Source organism: Opisthorchis viverrini (genome assembly GCF_000715545.1).
Source record: "Opisthorchis viverrini unplaced genomic scaffold opera_v5_6, whole genome shotgun sequence".
NCBI classification, from domain to species: Eukaryota; Metazoa; Platyhelminthes; class Trematoda; order Opisthorchiida; family Opisthorchiidae; genus Opisthorchis; species Opisthorchis viverrini.
The window spans coordinates 3727256-3751448 of record NW_008751662.1 but is presented as its reverse complement, the minus strand read 5'-3'; the positions used below and the strand labels follow the sequence as shown (position 1 = coordinate 3751448).

Here is a 24193-nt window from a genome sequence, read left to right as displayed (position 1 = left end):
TTTGCGTTGCCCCACCTAGTGTCTGGGAAATTTTGTAGATCCACAATTGGTGAAAGCAGATTGGTCTATTCCAATTACACTAAAATGTGCTACATTAAAGGTGCCTTTTCGTTGACTCCTGACTTAAGGCCGTCATCTTATGGTAGTCGGGCTTCAGTGCTGCCACGATCCTGAGGGGTACATTAGCTGGAACTCAGTTCCGTAAGGTTTAGCAGGAAGGCTGACTTGGAGCCCACTGTGAGAAATCGTATTACGGGGTGACCTGGACTTAATGTCGTACTGTCCCCGGCAATAGGAGGGTGAAGGCAGTAAGGTATTTCTTTCAGGTGACTAGCAGATCTAATTGGAGGCGGCGCTGATGCTTTCCACAGATAAAACTTGGGTTGGAAAAGCCTGCTCCTGAAAGCCACACTACTCTGATCGCCTAACGGTTAACCATGAGTGCCGGCGCATTATTTATTATGATCGAAGTAGAAGAATAAAAGCTTCTGGCGCTAGTCAAAAGCACCTGCTGTATGCAGCCGCATTAGGGCTCAGGCAATAATGCGTTACTTCGTTTGCCCTCAATCCAGACCAGCCCCATGCAGCCACGGGAGTCAAACCATTGAGTTAGTGGCTTCAGGAATGGTGCCTCAAGAAAACTAACAACCGCCACCTCGCGGTTCAGACATTGGATGAGTGGCTAGAATTAGGTTACCTGAACGAAGCCCTACACCCTTGTGCTTCAGACTTTTCGGTCAAATTAAAGATGCATAGCAATCAACTCAGTTTCCACTCTCCTAACCATTGTTCTGTATTTGAACAGTCGCTCAGCAAAATAGTCCAAAATAATCCCTAACTAAACCCAGAGGCTCTTATCCACTTTGGGGATTTTAATGTCGGTGCTCTCTGTCAAATTGGGCAGCAAATTTCTATTTCTAAAACCGTGCCTTCTCTTTCTGTGGATGTTTGTTGTCTCCAAAACACCTATTGGCGACCCTGGGTGAGATGGCTCAAGTGGTTAAAGCGCGAATTTACTGATCGGAAGGTGTGTGGTTTGAACTCGACCTCTGCCTCTCGACTTCTCCCGTCTAGGTTTGGGCATCCTGGCAGTATCCCAGTCCTCGTGCTTCCTGCGGGTGGCATTACAGCTAGGCACCGGAAGGGTGTTACAACTGAATGATTCGCGACCCTACTTCGGTCATGTACCTCTTGCTGTCTAGGATGAGCTCAAATGTTTTAAATCCCACCCACTGGGTGTCTGGTTATCCTGATGCAATGGCTCGTGGTACCGGAGGTGAAAACTTCTAACTGATTTGTATCCCAGTATACAATCGTCCTTGCACTGTGCGGTTGTTTGGTTCAGTTAGGATCAATGCAGGTCGGTGCTGCAAACGGTGTTTGTTTATTGTATCAGCGTACGCTTCGATAGACTGCAGTTTTGAGTCTGGGAGATCTGTCGCAGAACAGCTATATTCATCCTTGCGGGCGAGATGGCTCAAAAGGTTAGAGCGCGAATTCACTGAACGGAAGGTCCCTGGTTTGAACCCGACCTCTGCTTCTCGACTTCCCCTGTCTAGTCTTAGGCAACCTAGCATTTTCCCAGCCCCCGTGCTTACTTTGAGTGGAATGGCAGCTGGGCACTGGGTGTTACAGCTGAACGATCCTTGCGAGTTATGTAAATGCTTAAGTTGGACGACCAAGGCCTCAGGAAGTACAGTTAGGTGGTAGATTTGAGGTTGGCACTCATCGAACGGATAATGGAGATTGACTTCGTTGTGCCTAACATCGTATGTTTCTGTCCAGTACGAACTTCCAGCACAAACACTCACATCGACTTACTCGGAGGCCACAAAACACAAAGCCGCCATCGACACAATAGGACCATGCGGCTGTCAGTCACGGATGGGGAGCATCAATTAAGCACTCGCTTTCTTTCTGGGATACGTAACTTCACTCCGTTCATGCTAATACCGGTCTAGTTATCACTCCACCACGTGTGCCGAAGCCGAGCAATTCCATCCATCAACTTCGACAAGTTACAGTAACTCAAGAGGATCGAGCTGGTCCAGCTAGAGAGATACTACAAACATACAGTAATATGGCGAAGATTGCTTGGAAGTTGAATGAAAGCGGGTGGGAGAAGCTATGCTGTCAGGTTTCAGAACTGTCTGTCCAGGTCATCCGACTCACTAAGTTAGCACGGGATATGATCTAGATCAGCAGATATTATTGCTGCCACAGAAGCCATAACCGCAACTATGACCTATGATGGCGCACCAAGATCCCTCAAACACCGGATAATCAAGAGCATGAAGAATGACAACACTGGTGGATTTCGCAGGCCCAGAAGATGTGAAAGGTTTTCGCTGTAGAAAACAGCCCTATTTTCAGCTGATTCGTCCAACCAATCAAAAGAAGTCAAGCGCCAGCGAAACAGTATGCTACAGAACGTTGAATCATTCACAAAATCTTGATTAGCGATAGGCTGCACACTTTAACGCAACCGCTGGAACAACCTAGCGGGCTCAGATAGTCTGCATCTCACACTGTTCCAAGAAGGTGGCGAAGTCCTGGTGAACAGTCTGATAACCATACTGCAGAAGATTGGGGACGGAAACAATACCAGTCGAATGAACCTCAACCGTCATCCCAGTTTTCAAAAAAGGTGCAAGAACGTCGCGCAAAAACCATCGCAGTATCCGCCTAGTATCCGTCGCACCTAAGGTGATCTCTTATTATTTTCTACAGGTTGATCGATTATCGGAAGAAACAGATTCGTGAGAACCAAACTGGGTTTCGCTCTGGTCGTGGATGCATCGACCATATCTTTACAGATTCTTGGGGGTGAGATGGCTCAAGTGGTTAGAGCGCAAATTTACGGACCGGAAGGTCCGTGGTTCGAACCCGACCTCCGCCTCTCGACTTCCCCTGTCTAGGTTTGGGCAACCTGGCAGTATCCCATCCCTCATGCTTCATTCTGGTGGCATAGCAACTAGGCACCGGGTGCTGCAGCTGAACGCTCTTTTTTTAGAGATTTCGAGGGAGGCTAGGTCGCTGTGAAACTAGGATAAATCTGCGTCGCCAATCTGTTATATCTGACTGCTTTTCCCGCTCTAACGCCTATGACCAGAAAAAGGCTTTCCGATAGGAACACAACAGCTTTATTACGAAAAGAGAGTGCGAGAGCATGAGCGCGAAAATACAACGGCCTCAAGCTATTTTATTGGTGGGGCATTGTCTGACCTTGATCCAACGTGTCTGGTATTGATCCAAGGCTGTCACATGCTGCATATTGTGGGGGCGTTGTCTGACCTTGATCTAACGCTGACTCACACTGTCTGGCTTTCATACAAGGCTGTAACGTGCTGTATGTTGAGGGGGCGTCGTCTGCCCGGTCAGTGGAGTTAAGGAGCTCAATAGATTTCGGACATTCAGCGGTTATTGCTTTCAAGAAGCTGACCTTCCTGATACTTACAAATCCTTGAACAGCACCAATCTTTCAACTGTCCCACTCTGGTCGTTTTTCCTGACCTGTTGATCGCCAGAAACTTTGGCAGTGTCTGGTGATCAAGCTTTTCCTTTCAAAATGAAAATCTCCTCAAGTTTGTTGAAAGACGACGACCAGTTTCGTCCTTCTTGGAGCCCATCAGGTAGGAGCACTCCTCGAGTTTTCGTCAAACGTATGTGAAACAATGGCTTTGCAGCGAAGTATGGAAGCTATTACCAGCAAACTCAATTGGCCTGCGCAAAGGCTATACGAAAGTTGCCACTGTTCGATCCTCGTTGTATCTGAAGCATTGATCGGTTCTGGTGGGAAAATGGAATTAGTAGAACTGATGTACACCAGATGGCTTTAGGAAAAAGGAACTTTCCCATAATAGGTGAATTACTCGCGCTTCGTAGATTACGCTGGTTAGGACATGTACTTCACATACCAGAGGACCCAGCGTTGTGCTGAGTAGAAGCTACCAAGGAGTGAACGGTATATGACCTGGCAACAAATTCTGAAGACACTAACCAGTAAACTAATTATAGTTTTGTGGGGATTTTCCACCGATCGCGTCGACGAAGCCACCGAATTCATCTGCCTTTCGAACAACCAAGTACAACCTGCAAGGCAGCAGGTAACAGTGGGTCTACAACACCAACCTGGCCATTCGATTCAGAAAGTGATCTCAACTGCTCCATTCGCTGAAGCTGATTTATGTTATCCGTTTTTGTTTTAGAATCAGGGTTTAGCCATCCCCTAGAAGTACAACCGCTGGACCGCCAACCAGCTTATATTGCTCAACAATGGCCTTAGTTTGGTGAGGACACTGCCACGAGAAGACGGTGAGTAGGGGCCTCCACTGCCTCTCGACTTCCCCTGTCTAGGCTTGGGTAACCTGGCAGTATGCCAGCCCTCGTACCTGCTTCGCGTAGCATGGCAGCTAGACACCGAAAGGGTGCTACAGCTGAATGATTTTTTTATACATAGTTTGCCCGGTTAAACGCACTTAGATAACTGTTGGGAAAACTAGCTTTGTGAAACATCTCAATCCAAGGTGATCTCTAGGTGAACGAGCACAGTATTTCAAGGGCTAGTGTGTTCGGTCTACGGTTACACGCTAGTTCTCATTAGCCGCATTCTGTCAGTCGATATGAAAACTCCATTTAGCTGGAAACTGCTTCCAAGCACATCTGTGGTATTCACGGAATTTCTGGGCGAGACAAAGGTCAGATGGAGTTGAATTGCCTCAATACTGTTTTGGTATCCGTGAGGTAATGTGTTTGATCGCCGACTGAAGAACACCAAATGAGCGGTAAACGCAACTTCGGCTTTGTTTGTTTGACATGTAAGCATAGGAAGTGAATTCCGTATGAGACAACTAAGTAAGCACTTAAGGTATCTTTGTGATTGTCGGCCTCATGGACTTCCCTAGTTTGAAATTGTAAAAAATTATTTTACTATGGAACCAGTTATCTCTACGGAAAACAGTTAAATTATGTTCGACAGAAATTTGGAGGTTAAATAGTAGCACTTATTAGTTAGCTGGTGAAGGTCTGAGAAAACCGAGGAGTGCAACTGAAAAGGTTTGTTTACCGGAACACCCCTTATACAATTGCTACCTCTCGGTTATCCAGCTCCAGGTTTGCCGCTTCAACTAGTTATCTTAGAAATTCACTCTGGGATGTTCGGAGAAGTGTGACAAATGGACTATACACTAATGAGTTCCAGTATGCTGGAACATACGTACGTACCATTCCTTACTGCTCAGACGACAGTCAATTTGTCTATGTTCTCTGCATCGAACAAATATCAACTTCCTAATTTCACTCTTTGCCGCATGTTGCCGTATTCAGCCGGTTCGGGTACTTCCGAAGAGGCCATGCTTCAAGAGGCTTTACGCATGTCAATGCAACCGGCTGCTCGTCCACCCGGGTCTGCCCTACCAATGGATATTGATTTGGCTGCAATGACAGAAGATGAGCAGATCGCATATGCACTTGAGATGTCCCTGCAGCAAGCTACGGAACCCATGGCCAAGGAAACAAGTGCAAAACCGGAGGTGCGTTGATGTAGGCTTCACTGTCACTTGAAGAGTTTTTCATGTTTCCTGTTTCATTCCTGGTTTCCTGTATTCATGTTCACACAGCAACTGCGTCCAATAAATCAACCGCTGCTTAGCATAAAGCGTATTTTCATCCCCAACTTTTTCAAATACTCTCCACTGTGGTTGGGCAGCCTTATTCATATCTGTTGCTTCCCGTGGGTAGCTTACCTTCACTTCACTAGGACAAGTTTCGTCCACCATATATACATCTTTAAATGTATATATACATATATATATATTGTCATCGAGTTTCGTGTATTATATATTATACTCTTGTGTACATTACATACACGATATACATCCGTTTGTCAGCCCACATGCGTCGACTCAGACTTAACGCATCACCGTTTGTGGGCTGCTTTCGGTTGACCTTTCTCCTACTAGATCTTATCATGGTGCACTCGGGTCTGAATGTCTTAGTGTTAAAAGTTCTTTTTCACGGATGAGGGTGCCTCTCTCTTGTTACTGACTACTATTTGTCGCAGGCTGCTTTCTGGCACCTAGTGAGCCAAATGCATCGTCTGTCTGAACAGTCATCACCAGGACAATGATCAGAGTCTATGCTTCTAGTTTGATTGTTCTGCTGCTGGAATTGAACTCTGAGTCTTCAGTTAATTCTTCATAACCCTAGGCAACATCGGCCTTGCTCCGTTCTCACACTTTTCCTGCACTCCTCAGCGAAAATCAACAGGTAGGCAACCACTGTTTGCCGAGTTGCTTATATCAACGAAGGCAAGGCTCTATAAATATCACAAATTCAACTCCTTTCTTCTCTATTCGCGGCTGTTGTTCATTTGTACCACTATTTAGTAGGTCATTTGGCTTTGCAACAGCACATACTCCGATCCATTTTACACTGTCATGGAAAAAGTGAGTTACGGGTTACAAAAATTGTTACTAGTTGAACAAACAAATCAACTGATTTAGTACTGAATGTTTTAGGCCTATTACTGCCATGCCCCGTATGAGGTGTGTGACTGGTGTCTTACTGTCAGATTGTACATAAGCAAGAAAAACAGACACATCGGTATTGAGCTGCGTCTTTCATTAGGACATCAAACCCTCACATTTGCTCCACCTTATGTTTGGAAGAATTAAATCCTTTGTCTGATTCTGTTGTCCCACGTCCTCCACAGTACCAATGGTGTCATCTGGACCTCGTTTCAGAGAGGTTTGATAGACAATCGTTGAATTTATTAATGGGTCGTGTTTTCACCAGCTTCGGAACGTGTCTGATGGTGTTACCATCGTTTGTGGTTATCAAGTATCTAACTGTTGACTACAGGGACAGGGACAAACCAACCATAGCAACTTCTTGGGGAAACCAGGTGATTGCTCTATCTGAAGTATTTCTCCCTGTCACGGAGTCGTTGGCCACTTGTGTGATAGTCTTATTCGACTGTTAGGAAAGCTTTTCCAACATATGACCATACAACAAGAATACTATGGAGTTTGAGCCAGGTCTCAGACTTGGCACCGAAAATCCCTGGTAGCAGAGGTAGATTTTTTTTCAAGGTGGAATTTTAACTGGGTTCACTAAGAGAGGTCTTCATACCACAACCGACTTCCGATACTCGCATATCTGCGGATCATAAGCTTACTAAAATAGGCATGGGTCATCGTTAGACTTGAGAATATAGCCTAGATAAGACTACTTTCAGTCATATGACAACATTTGATGGTACTGGAACGATGAGATTATCATTCCGGCTATTCAGTTTTTTCATATCTAGCAAAGGCCTTGTCTCGTGTTGGTTCAGAATTTTCGTTCGATCAGTCTCAATACAGGCCCTACGGGCACAACTGAATCGAGTCTGATGTTGTCCATTGTTCCGGAGTTGAATAGAATCAGTACTGATTCCCACATCCCGTAGCCTTCACTCTCGAGATTACATACTTTCCCTTGTTCCCCTCAAAAATATTCCCTGTGAAAGGTCAAGCATAATGAGTTTGGTGAGTGCATACTGATATAGACTCAAGAGTAATAAACGGACAAATGGGCGTAGTCTTATGTCTTTAGACTCCATATAAGACGTCATTATTACCCGTATATTGTTTTTCTTGCACAGGGTGAGCCTAGAGCTACTGCTATGGACGTGGACCAGCCAGCTCCCGAAAAACCGGATTCATCCGCGCCAGGAGGTGGTACATTAGCCTCTGCTGCTGCTCTGCTTGGGGCTGCAAGTACCGGTGTCCTGACTTCCGATTTGGATGTGTTGCATGATACTGGCTTTCTTCAGTCTGTCCTACAGGGTCTGGCTGGTGTGGACACGAAAGACAAGGATGTGCAAAAGGCAATCAGTGATTTGTCCAAAGCTCCTTCCAAGGACAAAACCCCGCCGAAGAAAGACGACACAAAGAAGGATGATCCAGGTTCGAGCGCGGGTGGAACAACCGCCACCTAATGGTATAATGTGATTCCCAGTTATTGAACTTCGGCCCGTTCCCCCTCCTGAAAACCTCACCTCTGTCATCAATTATTTGGAGTGTTCGTTCTGCAGGATCTACGTTGTGATGTAATGACAAGTTATATTACCGAACGCGTCGTTGAACCTGTACTCGAGGTGTGTGTTCTGTACATCTCACCATGTCATCATTTTCACTGTGTACTTTTTCCTCTAGGATCATCGGGGGTCTTTTCGTTTTTTTTTCTGTGACCCTTTTTGTAGTCGAGCTTGGGTCTCTGTCGGATGTTTAGGGGTTTTCCCGCTTTTTGCCTAGTTTATGTTTGGGTATTCTTATGCTAATCATCTAGCCAAAGTTCACGACGACGTAATTGTCTGTGATAGCTGGACGCACCGGCTCATTTCATCATCGTCTCCGAAGCATTACCCAGCTCGAGATGGTCAAGGGCGAAATTTCTAACCAGACGGTCCGTGTTTTGAACACCACTCATGCATCTCGACTGCTCCTGTCTAGACTTGAGCAACCTGGCAACCCTCGTGCTTTCTTTGGATAGCATGGTAGCTAGGCACCGAAAGGGTTCTACGGCTGCGCCATTGCCCTATTAGGTTAGCAGAGGAGATTGATCTCGCACAGGATAGACAACGTAACAACCAGTAGGCTATTCCGTTAGACAGTGCACATCGCTTATGGGCGGACCGTATTTATCACTCAGATCTTCCGGAACAGGCATATTTGTAAGGGAAGAGCAAAGATCCAACGGTGGTCATCCACTAATTGGTAACACATTAGGAGACCTTCACCAGTGAACCTGGTCGTACTTACAACTGCCGTCTCTTTGATCGAGATCCCAAGATGATGTAATTGGATATTGGCATTAAGATACTTCAGTTATGCTCGTAGACCATATGCCACCGATGTGTGACTGTCTGAATCCTTATTTCATCAGAGCACTATAACAGATTGATTCCAATGGCTTTTCCCGTCCACTCTCTACAGTGCATTGCTTGAAAAAATAATTGCTGTGGTAGCAGAGAATCATTTCGTACATAGAACTCAGCAAGCAAGTGGTTCAGCTCCACAGCCGTCACCTAGGCATCGTAACAGGCCATTTCGTTTTAGGTGAAAGCTTCTCCACCTAAGAAAACAAAAAACTGACAATACAAACTTGATGTTCGCTCAGATGTTGCATGTAAAGTATGACTATTCCGACGTAATACACTACTCATGAGGTTGCTTAAAACTTCAACAGTCCACAACCGGTTTCGCCCTTGGGGATCATCAGATAGGCACAGCCCACGAGTCTCCGTCAACCGTATGTTCAACTTCAATCCGAGTTGCGCGAAATTGGCGAACTACACTCATTTGCATACCAATTTGACTTTTTACGGGAGACTCACCTGGAACCCAGCAACACATTCAGCTGATTAAGAATATGACAAAGGATAGATTCGGCTGGGTTTACGTGAGTCTCCCGTCAAAAACTACATGGGCATACAAATGAGTGTAGTTCACCTAGAACTGTTCAATTTTTTCGTGAATCCTGGCACACTGGTAAGTCCTGCACCGCGGTCAGACCACATGGTCTCAATGACAAAATTGGTCCCGGTTGAGACCGTTTTTCACGCAGGTACTTTTCGGGGTGGTCACGTGTAGGCCGGGTGTTATCAAAGGGCTCGGAGCCGAAGTCTCGTTTCGAAAGCGAACTACACAACAAAGAAGCTGTCATCACCCTGGGCGTCCATTTGGCCAATTTTCAGGTGTCTATTCTGAAGCATCTGCTGTGCGCACTTGTTACGATCTTGTTAGTGCGACAGGTCACACTTCTGACTCATTCTCCTGTAGTCGTGCTCATGAGTTTAAGTCACAAGAGTTAGTTTGCCCATCTGTATTTAGGTGAGTTATTGGGTTATCAGGATTGGTCCCTTCTACTCATTCTTATTTAAAAAGTTGTGGGACGTTTGTCAAACCTGTTGTGTTCTTTTGAATGACCAAACATAGTCGGAGGTCTCACGGTATCAACGAGGCGTATATAAACGGGTCAACATTCTTCAATTCCTACAAATAGGCGCAATACTGATGTACTCGCATCGATTGATATGTAACGGAACACTTGCAACTGAATTCTTCAACCCAGCAAACAGCACGACAGCCATCATGCACTACCCACGCGTTGCTGAATTTAGTTTGCGGCGACAGAGTTGGCTGTTGTTCTCTGCCTTACTCAAGAAATGTGGAATCCATAAGGGTGAAAACAAGAAGGCCTTCGCTGCGGAGTTATTTATTCGGAAATGCCAACTGACCGGTTACAGACCATTGAACAGGGAAGCAAAACTCTAATCTGCATCTTAGTTACAAAAACTGGACACCCGTCTTCTCCCGAAAGAGTCTTCTTGAACTTTCCTGGAGATTCATTGACTCCACTCATTCGTCGGTCAAATCCAGGCAAATGTTACAAAGTGATCCACGAATTCCGCAACAGATCTCCCTTTTTCAATAGACGCAAAGCGAAATTCTACGAGCAACACGTACTACTCGCGTGCCTCCCCATCAGTAGTATCACCGTTACACGGGTATATTCGGCAGCGGAGTAAACGCTTCGGGAAAATACCAACAGCCCATAGCGCTTGGCTTCTTCGCTGGTTCGAGTCGTACACTCGTGGTTCGAATGAAGTCTGTATTCGAATAACTCCTTGAGTTCATTCCGTCCTACCTCTGCTAAAATCCTCGTTTGTCGATCAATGGGCCTAATTTCCTCAATAAAATTTGAATACCCGAAGCCTGTTCGTTACCCTTGGGCCCTATTCCACCGGGGCGAGATGGATCAAGTGGTTAGAGCGCGAATTTACTGATCGGAAGTCGACCTCTGCCTCTCGACTTCCCCTGTCTAGGCTTGGGCGACCTGACAGTATCCTAGCCCTCGTGCCTCCGTGTCACGGCAGCTAGGCACCGAAAGGGTGCTACAACTGAGCGATTTTTTTCTCAGTCCACCGTAACAATGTACACGTTCTGCGTTTGACTCGCGTCCGTTAGTAGAGCGCGACGCCCTATTCGTCCCACAGAGATTAAGGAAGTCTCTGAACTCACTTCAAACTGACATCTGACAGCCCACTTTCCTGAACACATTCAGTGGTCGTTTCACAATCCCTGAAGCTCTGTTAGCACGCCGTTAACATAATTCGCATCTAACAGTGACAGCCGTGATCATTCTTGGTCACGGTCACATCGCAGTCGTCTAGTTCGACTCCTAACAACCTACATCATACTTTCGCATCGACTCACTCACCGACACGGCCTTGAGTGATAATTGACTGTTGTTTCTGCTTCGAAAATTCCACCATCTGGCTCACCGCATTTTGTTTCAGCGTTCCCGTCACTAAAATGACGACGTGATTAATCGTTTACGCCGTCTTGGTTCATATGCACATCATGCGTCATCAGAGCCTTGGCCAAGACACTGATTTGATAGCTGTCCACTTACGATCCGGTTTACTCACCTTTCTCAGTTGTTAATGTGCTTATAGTTGGTGACCATTTTCATAGAATCGGTATTACTCGTAGGGATTTGGTGCATTCTCGGTCGTTCGCTCTTGGGGAAACCAGGTTTCTGTATCGTGAAATTCTAGGGATCGGAAAAGTCAAGTTGAGCTTCGGTTATAGGTAACCAACTGCTTAATGAATCAGGAATAGTTGAGATCTCGATTCAGGAAATCCGACGTACCTCGAATCGTGAACCAGGTGCCCTCGTTTTATGCGCTTTTGCGAACACAATGCAGCTCACTATGCTTAAAAGAAAAAAAAGTGGACTTTCAAGACTTTGCTAGTCTCTACTTGGTAGTGGATTGATGAACTGACAATTGTTGGGCCTCGTCAATGCTGAGCATGCTGATGACGCCACAGTATATGGTCTTTCAGGTGCGTCTCTAAAGAGAGGTCGAGATATCTGTAAGATAAAGCCCAGGTCATGCATATCGTCAGTCAGTGGCTGATTCTTCTTGATTGTTACTGCGTTCTGCTCACAAACTGTTCTGTGGGTTTCCAAACAAGTGTCCATTTTTACTTTCTGTAAATTCCCTGTGGGTTATAAGCATCGGGAATCCTGTTCAGTTTTATGTGGATGGGGATCAACCGAACTTGTATTCGGTGTCAGAGGTTGCCTTGGTTTCTGGCTTCCTTGATGGTTTTGTACTCCCAAGGCCCGGATACCCTGAGTCAAGGATAATTACCGCGTTTAACTCTCCAGGAGGTCGGTATATAACCATTGTTTTGACCAGACAGTTGTCTTCCCCTTTTCGGCTTAAAGTTGTTGCCTATCTCAATGGGATTGAACTATCTGTGTAACCCTGTTTGGGTCTTGGGTCTTTGGTCTTTCGTGAGCGTTCCTCGCGTGAACTACGGAACTTGGGGGAAAGATAGCTCAAGTGGTTAGAGAACGAATTCACTGACCGGAAGGTCCGTGGTTCGAACTTGACCTCTGCCACTCGACTTTCCCTGTCTAGGCCCGGGCAACCTGGCACTATTCCAACCCTCGTGCTTCGTTCGGGTGGCATGGCAGTTAGGCACCGAAAGGGTGCTACAGCTGAACGAGGCCTTTACAACGTTGAGAAGGTGGCAGTAGGTGTGTGACTAACGTAGTCTGTCTTCGTTCGCTTCACATAATTCGTCGTTTGCAAATTTAGGTTACTAGCATGGTTGGACTAACTGGTCTACACGTTACGGGCGTATGTGGTTGTATCATGAGCGTCACCTGGTCGCGAGCGGCTACAACACACACGGGCATAGCTCTAAAACTGCACAGCCAAATGTCATTCGTCCGAGTGATCTCGATCTAAGGCTGTAACCTTGTTGTGGTGGTCGAACTTATGTGTTGCAATGATCCTGCAGGCTATACTGGCTGGAACTCAGTCCCAACTATTCCAGGAAGGCCAACGGGGAGCAGTCTGACGAAAAACAGCGAGTCCCCGTACTGCGAGTGATCGTATTCCGAGGGGGTAAAGTCATACTGTCCTATGCGGTAGGAGTGTGAAGGCACTAAGACGATTTCCCCAGTCGACCAGCATATCCATATTTGCCGAAGTGACGATGCTGCCTTCCCCAGAGGAAGAACAGGTTAGAAAAGTTTGGCTTTAAGAACTGCACACTTTGATCGCCAAACGGTTGACCGTGACCACCGGAGCATTATTCAATACGATTGAGTCCCGTGCTGCTCAAAAGACAACTGTTTTGCGCGTTTACATCAGAACTGACACGGTAATGCCCTACTCCCTATATAATCTCGGTAGGTCGACGCCCTACAGTCAAGTGTGTCAGACTATCGAGTCATTGGCTCAGGGAGGGGTCCCCCAAGAAAACTCACAACCGCTGCCTTGTGGTTCAGACTTTTGAGTCAGGCTAGGGGCAGAGTCCCCGAGCAAAACCCTACAACTTTCCACTGCCTTGTGGGTCAGGTTTTTGAGTCAAAGGCTCAAGGTGGGGTACTTCAACCAAACTCTCTTCGGTCTAGGCTACCAGGAAGTATCATTCACCCTTGCGGCCCTTTGCTCATCAGCCTTCTTCCGCACCCCCTCCCCACCCATCGTACAATGCAGTGCCGGATATAGTAATCCTGGCGGGTGATATGAATGTCCAAGTTTGATGACTAAGTCCGGAAGAAGCACAATTAGGTGGTAGATTTGAAGTCGATGCTGAGCAGTTAAGAATTGTCGTTCCTTCCGGGGTACGCAATTTGACTCTGAACACGCCATCGTGCGGGCCCGGTTGACACTTCGTTTTCCGTCAGCATTACGCCTGCCAAAGGAGAGCAGTTCCGTTCATCAGCTCCGAAAAGTCTCGGTAGCTGAAGAGTATCGAGCCGATATGGCTAGAAAGCTACTGCAAACGTGTCGTAATGCGAATGGCGAAGATTGTTTTGGTATTGAATGGAGACAAGTTACAGAAACAATACTTTCAGAACTGTTTGTCCAGGTCATCTAACTCGACTAGGTGAAAGCTGTATATAATCGAGACCAGCAGATCTTATTGCCGTCACAAAGGCAACTATCACCTAGGATGGCGCACTCAGATTCGTCAAACACCGGATAATCAGGAGCTTGATGATTGACAGAACGCTGGTTAATTCCACAGGCCCGGGAGATGCAAAAGGTTTTCGCTGTAGAAAACAGCCCTATTTCAGCTGATTCGACCAACCAATCAAAAGGAAACAAGCGCCAGCGAAAAAGTATGCGAAGAAGACAAAACGTTCATTCATTCACAAAGGGCAATGAGCTGAACACCTTAACGCAACCGCTGGAAGAACCTGAAGGGCATGAATGCAACATCGATACCAGCACCCCATCAACAACAGAAATCCGGCGAGATATTAATTCGCCAACACGACAAGGCACTTGGCGCAGATGGTCTACATCCCGTACTCTTCAAAGAAGGTGGCCAGGTCCTGGTGAACATTCCAACAAGCATACTGCAGAGGAAATGGAACGAAAACAATACCAGTCGAATGAAGCTCCTTGGCCGTCATTCCAGTTACCATAAAGGACGTATGAGCGTCATGCGAAAATCAGCCTGGTATCTGTCGCATCTTAGGTGCACTTTGGCATTATTTTGTGCAGGTTGATGGATTATCAGGGGAGACATTCGTGGGTGCGTCGACCAAACTTTTTCACTGAGACGGATTTTTTAAGCGCCACCCTTTCAAACGTCCCACTATGGTCGTTTTCCTTGATTTGGAGGCTGCTTTTAATTCTCTCGACCGGTATCTGGCGATCGAAGCTCTCTTCCGAATTTCTATAGCTTATGAGAGCACTGTATGTGAAGTGTGAACGTGTACGAGTACACGGGAATCTTTCGCCTGGGTTCACCGTGTCCAACGGTGTAGGACAAGGCTGTCCTCACTTATCTTTCCTCTTCATCCTTGTTGTTGATATGCTGCTTGAGATTCTTCTGCCTTCGTCTGAATCCTCGGGTGTCGAAATGCTCCCGTGACGTTCGCTCACAGTCATTGAGCATGCGGATGATATTGCTCTCCTTGGTTCAGATGCTTCCGAAATGCATACGATTGTAAATAACCTAAATAATTCTGCCACGCGGTTTGGCATGCGCTTCACACCTGCAAAGTATAAAATGCTTGAACAAGATAAGGTTGGATCAACCCTCCAGCTCATGCTTGCAGGCAAGACAATTGAAGTGGTGGATAAAATTTGTTTACCTGGACAGCTGTGTAAGTTTCGATAGACTGGCTGGAAATGTGATTACTTATCGAATCGGATAGGCCAGGGCAACCGACACCGCCAACCGCCGACACCTATGACACCGACGTCACGTCAGTTTGTCTGTCAAGGACAGCGTTTACACTGCGGCAGTGCGATCTGTACTGCTTTATGGATAAGAAATGTGGCCTCTATGCGCGGAGAAAGTACGGAAGATGTCAGTGTTCGACCATCATCATCGACAGTATGACATCGGTGTTCAACACCGATGCTTCGCTGCCGTACAACCATGACTTATTGTGAAGAACAGAATAAAGGTTGACGGGGAAGGGACTTAGTGCTAGCTTACCACAATATTCCGAGGTGCCTACAGCTCCAGACAGTCAATCAGGTGATCTGGATAGAAACTGACAACCAGAGCCCCAAAAGCATCGATTACCAGCCACAGCTTACCACGTTTCCAACCAAGCGCCGGCATCACGCGGTCTCTATCCTAGAATGCGAGCAGCACCGACAGCACTCAAACTTTTTGTGATCTCCTTCATGCCCATCTGCGAGGTCAAGGGTTGGACACCTTTCTGCTTCCACCGCTCTGAGTTGGGCATGGAAAACAGCACTCTTCGGCAAACGATGGTTCGTCTTACGTAACACATTTCCCAACCAACTCAGGTTCTGGTGCTGGACACATTCTTTAATGGAAGTTCCCGTTGCACAACCGAAAACTTGCTTTCCAATTGTTTCGTTACAGATACGACGGCACCAACCCACACGAGCAACGATTCTGAGACAGCGATCGTCGAACGCCTGAAGACGTCTCAGTTCCGCTACTCGAACAGGCCCAGTCTCGCAGCCATACAACAAAACAACCCGCACTGTAGCTAGATACAGGGATACAGTACTTTGACGCCACAGGTGTCTCAAATTAGCAAACGCAACCCGGGCCCTGCAGATTCGTGCATTCACCTCGTCTGTCACACTACAGTCGAAACCAATACAACTTCCAAGATACATAAAATGCTCTACAAATTCCAGTACCTCTCCCTGGACTGCAAGTGTTGCGTTCACTGACGGCGTGTCCAGGAGCAAAGTGCCCATCGGCATCTCTGACGCATTGGTCAGGCCTGGTGGGAACACCGAATTAGTAGTGCTAAGGTACGCCAGATGGTCTTAGGAACGAGGAAATCGCCAGTGATAAAAGAATTACTCAGGCTTCATGGGTTGCGATGGCTAGGAGATGTATTCCGCATTCCAGAGGACTGTCTGTCTCACACAGCTTTCTTTCCCCAACCTCATGCTGACTGGAAGCAACCGAGAGGTGGATGATGTGTGACCTGGCTATGAAGAACAAAAACACTAAGCAGTAAACTTAGTTGGGTCCGCAACTGCCGTTTCTATGGACAGGAACCCCGGGACTCATCTCATCAATGATTACTGACACTGGCAAAAATGTCTAAATAGCGCAGCCAGTGGCGCTCGTGCATCAAAGCTTTCGCCCTCATTGCGTGGCTACCCGATTCTTGAACTAACTGAACATGCCATTACCTCCAAGGCTTGGCTGTATGTCCCACGCTATCGCGTTTTCCGGTGATCGAAAGTATAGCAGCTGATAAATTGACTGACTGGACTAACTGGTACACAAGCAATGTTACGGGTCCATGAATCTTATACTCTGACTGTCGAGTTTCTTATGGTATTTGGTCATCCACCGAGAGACAGTTCTTAAATACGACTCTGTGCGGTAGCTCAATCAAGGATGGATAAAAAGAGCAACCATGTAAGAGTTTGGACCAAGAGACAGTTACTAATACATCAGGCTTGCTGAATATTGCGCTCACTTCAAAGGAATAACGGTAGACCCTGAAAAGTGTAGCCTAAATCAAGGAATATAAACAGGAGTGCATAAAGAAACCAGCAGATGGTGAACGAGTATAAAATAACGTACAACGCAAGGGCAACTAATTTGCCTGTCGTTACCGACTTAGACGTTAGCCGACCATATATGCATCCTTCTTGTTCAAACGAGAGTGGTGTGACTATGGACAAAAATACCTATTCCGCAAAACCCCAAAATTGCAACCAAAATGTTGCCCAGTGGGTTTCAAGCGTGTGTCACGCTACCTGACTGGCGCGTCAATTGATCGTCACAACCAGGACAGTTATTGAGTGGTCGTTTGATGAGTCGGGCACACCAATCACATCTCTCAAGTGTGAGCAGTTCGTCTTCAGGCTTGTAAATTCGGATGCGTCTAACGTGCGTTGGTAGAGTAGTGGTTGCACGCTCACTTCGCACGTCAGATGTCCGGGGTTCAAATCCCGCAACGGCCATTGGATGGTGAGCTCCAATCAGAGGAAACTCGAATCCAGTGCTTCTCTCCTCTTTGGTCTGAACTCACCGGAATAATTACGTCAGAACAGGAGGCCGACCGTTCAAACGAGAGTGATGTGACTATGAAAAAAAGTATCCTCGAATACGAAGATGCCACAAACAAGGAAAATAGTACTTTGTCAAGAGAGCCTATTTGTACTGTGATTATGACATACCATATGATAGCTTAATCATTTTCTTATCTGGTATTTACGCATTTTCACTGATCACGCCGGATAAAATAACATCAAATAGGTTGTCAATTACGATTACTTTGTTTATTAAATGGTATATATGGACAAATTATCGTGGGCACAATGATATGCAATGTGAAATTCGTGTTTAGAATCATTTGGAGGGGTGAAACAAACAGTAACATAAAATGCTGTGTCAAGTAGGTCCATTCAAATGGGAGCCGAGCACCGGTTTACGGGATTCATTTTTGATCCCACAGGGCACTTGAATTGTTCGGAAAATTCCGGGTTCTCAGAAACAATGTGGTTGACACTAGAAAGCAAAAATTGTAAAACTGTAGGTGTGGTTATATGACACCGCGTCTGAAACTTGAGAACCGGATGAACGGAGGATCAAAAGCTAACTAGCACTTTAAAAAAATAAATAATAATAACAATAATAAAATAAATAAGGTGGAATCCTTGTAGGTCGAAGTACCTGTCCATTACAGAGCCTGCATTAGTACTTCCAAAATAAACAATCACATGGAACAGGTTCTTGCCTCTTCACTGGGGCTGGTTTCTTTTCGGACTTAAGCTAACAGTGCATCATCGATGATGAGGAGTACCCCCATGAAAGAGAAATTGCTCGTACCCGCATGGTTCCGCTTTTATGGATTATCGTACGTTTGACTCCAGGTATACCATCTAACTCAATTCAGGTACGAGTTATGTCACACTACTGCGACCAGAGATTATAACTTCAAGAGTGGGGGACCGCATCATGAAACTGTTTTGCATTGTCCATTACGTTGATATTCAACTACGCACTTGGTCACTAAGTTGAGATGCAATTTGGAACTAAATAGGACATTTTCACGAGAGCATGGGAGCCAGTGGGACCTAAAGTAAACCAACAAAAGCAATCTCTCTGGTCGATTTGCGTTACTCAGTGTAACTGAATAGTACTCAAGTTTTGGTTATCATTTACCTAGCGATTAGCTTAGGCAGAACAAAGCGTGGAAGCATATGCTCTATGGATCAAGCGACGATTCATACATTATAGATGGAAAACAGGTACTTTGGTTACTGGATATCTATCCTGGAACTGGGTGCTCTAGTTGGCGGTGAAGCCATGGATCAGGCGTTAACAATGTTTTTCGATGCCTAGAGCAATCCTATTTATTCTAAATAAAGTAGCGAAATAACCGTGTCACCACGTCAAATCCCGGTATGGTTATCGGAAAGAGTAGATATTTTTCAGCTCAAAGTGCAAACCCTCCTCTGGGAGATATAAGTACATAGCCGAATAATTTTGAGCAAAGTGGGAAGGATTTATTGTTCATAAGCGCAGTGACCAACCATGAATACAATAGGTGTTACCATCGGGAACAATCAAAACTACTTATTTCTAGACGCTCCCATTAGGTATTTGGGTGTCGCATTGAAACGAACCACTGAACCAAAGTATTTACGGTTTTCCGGCCTATGACCAAACTTGACAGTCAAAAAGCTGTTCTTCGTAGCCAAAATAATATGCACTGCAGAGACCGTAGCCGTGAATAGGACCAGATGCCAAACCAGACTATCAGAACACATGAATCTATTTATCGAGAATCCGAGAAAAAAAAAGCTAATATGTGCTCAGGTGGGAGTTAACACGAAATTAATAGAAACTACTTGTTTCATCTTGTGTTGACAACGAATGAGTGCACATTTGAGGAACAACCTCTCAAAACTTACTGGGTTCCCTAACAAGTATTCAGTTGACCCAATGGAGTTAAGAAGTCTTCCACTTTCGGAATTCCTTCACTTTCCAACTTCGATTGATTAGACCTCTTAGCGCACTAGGACTTTGTTGGAAATGAAGGGTCAGGTACTTGTGGCATATTATGATGAACTAGACCAGGATTTTGTTTATTCACTACTAGGAATGAGATGAGTAAGGGCTATAAATTGGGTCGGGTGACATCAGGTAGAGCGTTCTACTTTCAGATGTGCTGTCTACCGATTCGTATAAACATCACGGTGCACACACTAATGATTTCTCTTCATTTGGTGACGAGGTGTTCTGTGGACGAAAAGTGTGGTTGCTGATTTGAACTCGGGAAACTGTTTTTGCTGGACACTTTTATGTCACTCAATGAAACAAGTAAATGCTACCTTGAAGGATATATTGCACAACAAACGCTGTGGGGAGGGAAAATACTGGACGAATGAATTCCAAAATTGGTTGTTGGTTTGCTCGCCGAGCTTGGTAATTGGATTGCAAACGTTTGATCACCGATCAAGGTGACATCGTCAGTGCGGGGTTGAGTGAGTGATACCAACAACCAATCAGCGAACCCGAGCTACCTATATTCCACAACATTGCCAATTCTGAAACCGTTGAACTGAAAGCCTTCGTTTCTCCACTCCATGGGCAAGCAATTGGGCCGCCGCTTAAAAGAGCCGCCGAGGACTGACTGCAATAGGTGTGCCTCTCATAGTGGATGGCTACGCATGTTTCAGCAAACAAGTGAACACAATGAACAACCTGACAGCAGGATACCACTGTCAAACTGACATAGTTTGACCAGGAAGATTAATCGTCGTCAACTAAATTCAGCAATGGAACTCAACGAGGATATTCGAGCTCAGATCATATCACTGCACGGTTAGCGCAAAACATCCAGAAGATCCAAAACCAGTGGATTACAGAACTGTGGCTTCCTAAACTGCATGGATGTAAGGTAATGCGGATGACAAGCCGTGCAGAAAGTTGCATATATCACTTGCGCGTAGATTTCACTTGCACTACTTGTGCAAAAACTTTCGGACCAAATGAAAGGACGGAATCCGGAAAACCAACGTACTTCGAAGAGCTAGCACTGTTGGAGCTGAATAGAGTCTGATGCGAAACCAAAATCGCTGATTGACTTGGAACGAATGGCCGAAACTCGAGTCCCAAAGTGCGCTGTTTATGGTTTAACTAAAATTCGAAGCCCGGAATAGCTGACTCTCAAGGTTTCACTCCCAGGTGGCAACTTCTTCAGTGTAACTTCCATTTTAGATCATAGGAGGACGGCTTTCAAAACCGGTCTGAGAAGCTTGGAGAAGTGACATTTCACAATGCTACAAAAACGAGCGAGCCGCTTTGACAGAATTCAATCCCCCAATGGAGCCTAGACCGTGTGGACTTGTAAAACATGCAGACGCGCACGTCTGAGAATGAGCAATAGCTCGATTTCTCAGGGACCCATTAGCTAAACGCTGGCGACCGAAAGAAGTTTATTCAGTTATCTAATTATTAATCACGCCGACATCATCCTAAGGAAGACAGTACGGATAAGCACAGAGTTAATTAAGTACTACCAGGTTATCCTATACCAACTTGACGGTGTGGTAACGGACTATCCGTATCACCTGTTACTGCAATGAAACCCGGAGCACTTGACGGCTGACGCTGATGCCTCCGTGGTAGCCACGTAAATGGTGCAGGTGTCTACTGTTATGCCATCGTGTTAAGGCCTGATGCTGACTTGCAAAATTCTCTGTGTTCACCTTCTGGATCTACAGCGCCGCCGAGATTTTGCGTGCAGCACCATCTTTGGCTCAGCGCAAACCCCTTGTAAAGTAGTTCAATCGGCCTGTCTGTAGCGTTTCGCATGAATGTTGCTGCCACATTGCAGTCGCCGGGCAAATCAAATGTTATCCCACCTGGGAGATAGAGCATAAGTAATGGTACACCCTAATAGAGACAAGAACTTTGCGTGTGGGTCAGTTCCATTCCACTATATTCTTCTTGTACATTTGTTCCAAGTTGGGAAAGACCAGACACTATAGAACAATTGTTCCATCTATATTTAGTCGCTTAGATAGTTTTTTTGACCAGACATTTGGATGGAGGAACTTCATACGGTAGAATATCAGTAAACTAGCCGCAAACTATGTAGCAGTTAGTTTCGATTATTTCGGTTGTTACGGTTTTGTCCACATTGGCTGGTGAGAATGAGCAAAAAACAATGCAATGCATGTTTTTAAGTGCCATTTAAGTGAAGGGGTGATGCTACTTCGATAGGGATAGCCTTCGTTTTTCCGTTTGGTTGGGGATAGAATCTACTCGCTCAAGACCACTCGCTGTTTAGCTACTTCGAACACATTAGCACCGATTTGTTGGAATCCAACCAACTTTAAGCAGTCATCTAAGCTAACCACAATGAACTATTCTGGATGCATTGTTTCGTATAATGTGAACGCGTTGCACAATTGATGAAAAACGAAGCAGTGACCTCTGTATGAAGAACCTGTCTGTACAAAAACAGTGACATGTTCTTGGAGAGGCCAGTGAGGTTAATGGCCAGTAATCTTTAAGGGAGATTCTCTCCTTTGGGGAGTGGGGGATTGGGCTTGAAAAATAAGTGGGGGCCTAAGGAGCCAGATCAAAGATGCGTACTCTGATGAATTAAGATTTCCCAGGGTGAGAGCGTCATTATTTATTGTCGTGGGTACCTCTGTGTACCAGGATGCTTCAGTTTATCGGAAGTGATTTCCTCAGTATTACCGAGAAAACCGGATGACTTTAGAGTTCGGTGCATATGACAAGTTAGCTAGCAACTTCAGGCGTAAGGTAGGTCCGGGCGGATGCAATGTAGCAGCAACCTTCATACGAAATATTACGAGGAGGCCGGTCTGATTACATTCACCGCGAGCCTACATCACACTTATTTGTGATTTGTGAACACTTTGTAAAAAGTTAAGAAACTTATTTTAGAAGCACCATCCTATATGCTACAGTGTGACATGGCTAGGTCCTTGTCCAAATTTAGACAGGGTGAATCATTATGTGGGAATTAAATGAGTTTCCTCATGTGAAGCGATGTCTTTGCTTGGCGCGCACAGGTCGGAGGTTTATTTCATAAATTGGCGCTATTCAAGTTTCCTCATTCTGATCCACTTTTCTCCAAAGTCACTACGGATATCTGCTGAGGTGACACTAGCTTCTGACCCATTGCATAATTCAGGCTAAATGGAGGTGTTAACAGGCGTCAGTTGTTGTTCACTTTAACACAGCTGTGATCAGCAGTGCTGAACGGTAGTACACAAACTCCAGCTGAGGTAGTAGCCAAGGTAGATCAGCTGGTGTGGGGACTTTGGGAAAGCCTATAGTTAGCGGATTAGTCTTTTGAACGCTGTTCGTCTTCGTTTGGCTTTTATGTGCTTGAGCTCCTCTTTCAGATTGTTTAAATTTTCAGTTTTATGCATCCAAGTACCGCCTGTCCTGCTGTTTGTTTCTTAGGATCATGGTGAATCCTCAATGGTGGTCCTCTAAAGAGAATCCGTTCCAGTAGTGAGTCCTGGACAGATTTGACCGTCATACACGACCAACTATTGAACCTTAGAGGAAAAAGCCGACATAGGGCAGGCCAGATTCCCTTGCTAACTGTAGGACCCCTTATAAGGAAGGCGGGAATGCTCTGTGTTAAGTTCTTCTTTTGCGGATTCATGTCTTTCTCTGATGTAATAGTCAAGCTAATTATTTCTTCAGTGAACATCCGGTTTCAGCTTGACATACGCTAAATTTCGAAGGAAACATGATCACCCAACTTACATTACTTCAAAGGGAACGGCCTGATCCCCAGCGAACAGCTGGTAAAACTGTTCGCTTTCGCTCATTTTATCACAGAACGTCTGAAGGGAAAAAGATGAACCACAGGTCAGCAGAGATACAACTTTGTGCATACAGGTTGAAGAATGAGAATCAATAAATGAACCGGGTGTACCAAACTGGAGTAACCGCTGCATGGTAACATGTTAGATATAAATGTTTAGTTGGATACCGTCATGGTGCTAGTCACAGGGTAGCTGGATCATGCAGTGTTCAAAGCGCTATTCATTGTTAAACCTCTCTCATACACCTACCAAGGAAGTGATTAAATCTGTTAGAAGCCTGGAAACTTGTTCTGAGGAATTTTCTGTAGTCACTCAAATCGCTGGATAAATTCAGATTTAATTATCCTCAGATGAACAGGTTATACAGCAAGAAAGTGATGATAGTGTGCTAACTGACAAAAGCATAGGCTTTTAGGCGATAAAACTAGTTACCATACTTGACCATCTTCAGCAAAGGGGTCGTCGCGTGAACATGATTTGCCTGGGTGATCGAGTGGGCTTGTGAAAGCTCAGTTGTTAGGGCGCGAGCTTATTGACCAGAAGGTCATTTTCTCGAATCCAGCCCTGGAATCTCGACCGCTGGTCTAGGCTTAAACAAACTCACAGGACCGCGACCCTCATCCATTCTTCGGACGGCGTGACAACTAGGCACGGAAAGAATGTTACTATTATCACTATTACTGCTGTCGATTATGTATGATCATAGACCAGTGCTTCAATGACCTGTGTTTGAACCCCGAATCATCATCATCATCATCATCATCATCATCATCATCATCATCATCATCATCATCATCATCATCATCATCATCATCATCATCA

The 24193-nt window shown here is 45.5% G+C and overlaps 2 protein-coding genes across 2 annotated transcripts in view; one reads left to right on the top strand and one right to left on the bottom strand.

Annotated features, from left to right (window-relative positions):
* T265_00660 (hypothetical protein) overlaps nt 1-8262 on the top strand; it is a gene marked incomplete at both ends in the record, with an annotated part of 15420 nt that extends 7158 nt beyond the window's left edge. Inside the window, 2 exons of the mRNA XM_009164488.1 lie at nt 5201-5531; nt 7646-8262. Of these exons, the coding sequence (XP_009162752.1) occupies nt 5201-5531; nt 7646-7981 (667 nt within the window). The remainder of the gene's footprint in view (nt 1-5200; nt 5532-7645) is intronic.
* Nucleotides 1-24193, bottom strand: part of T265_00661 (hypothetical protein) — a gene marked incomplete at both ends in the record, with an annotated part of 57917 nt that overhangs the window by 5565 nt on the left and 28159 nt on the right. Inside the window, 2 exons of the mRNA XM_009164489.1 lie at nt 16217-16328; nt 23310-23389. Of these exons, the coding sequence (XP_009162753.1) occupies nt 16217-16328; nt 23310-23389 (192 nt within the window). The remainder of the gene's footprint in view (nt 1-16216; nt 16329-23309; nt 23390-24193) is intronic.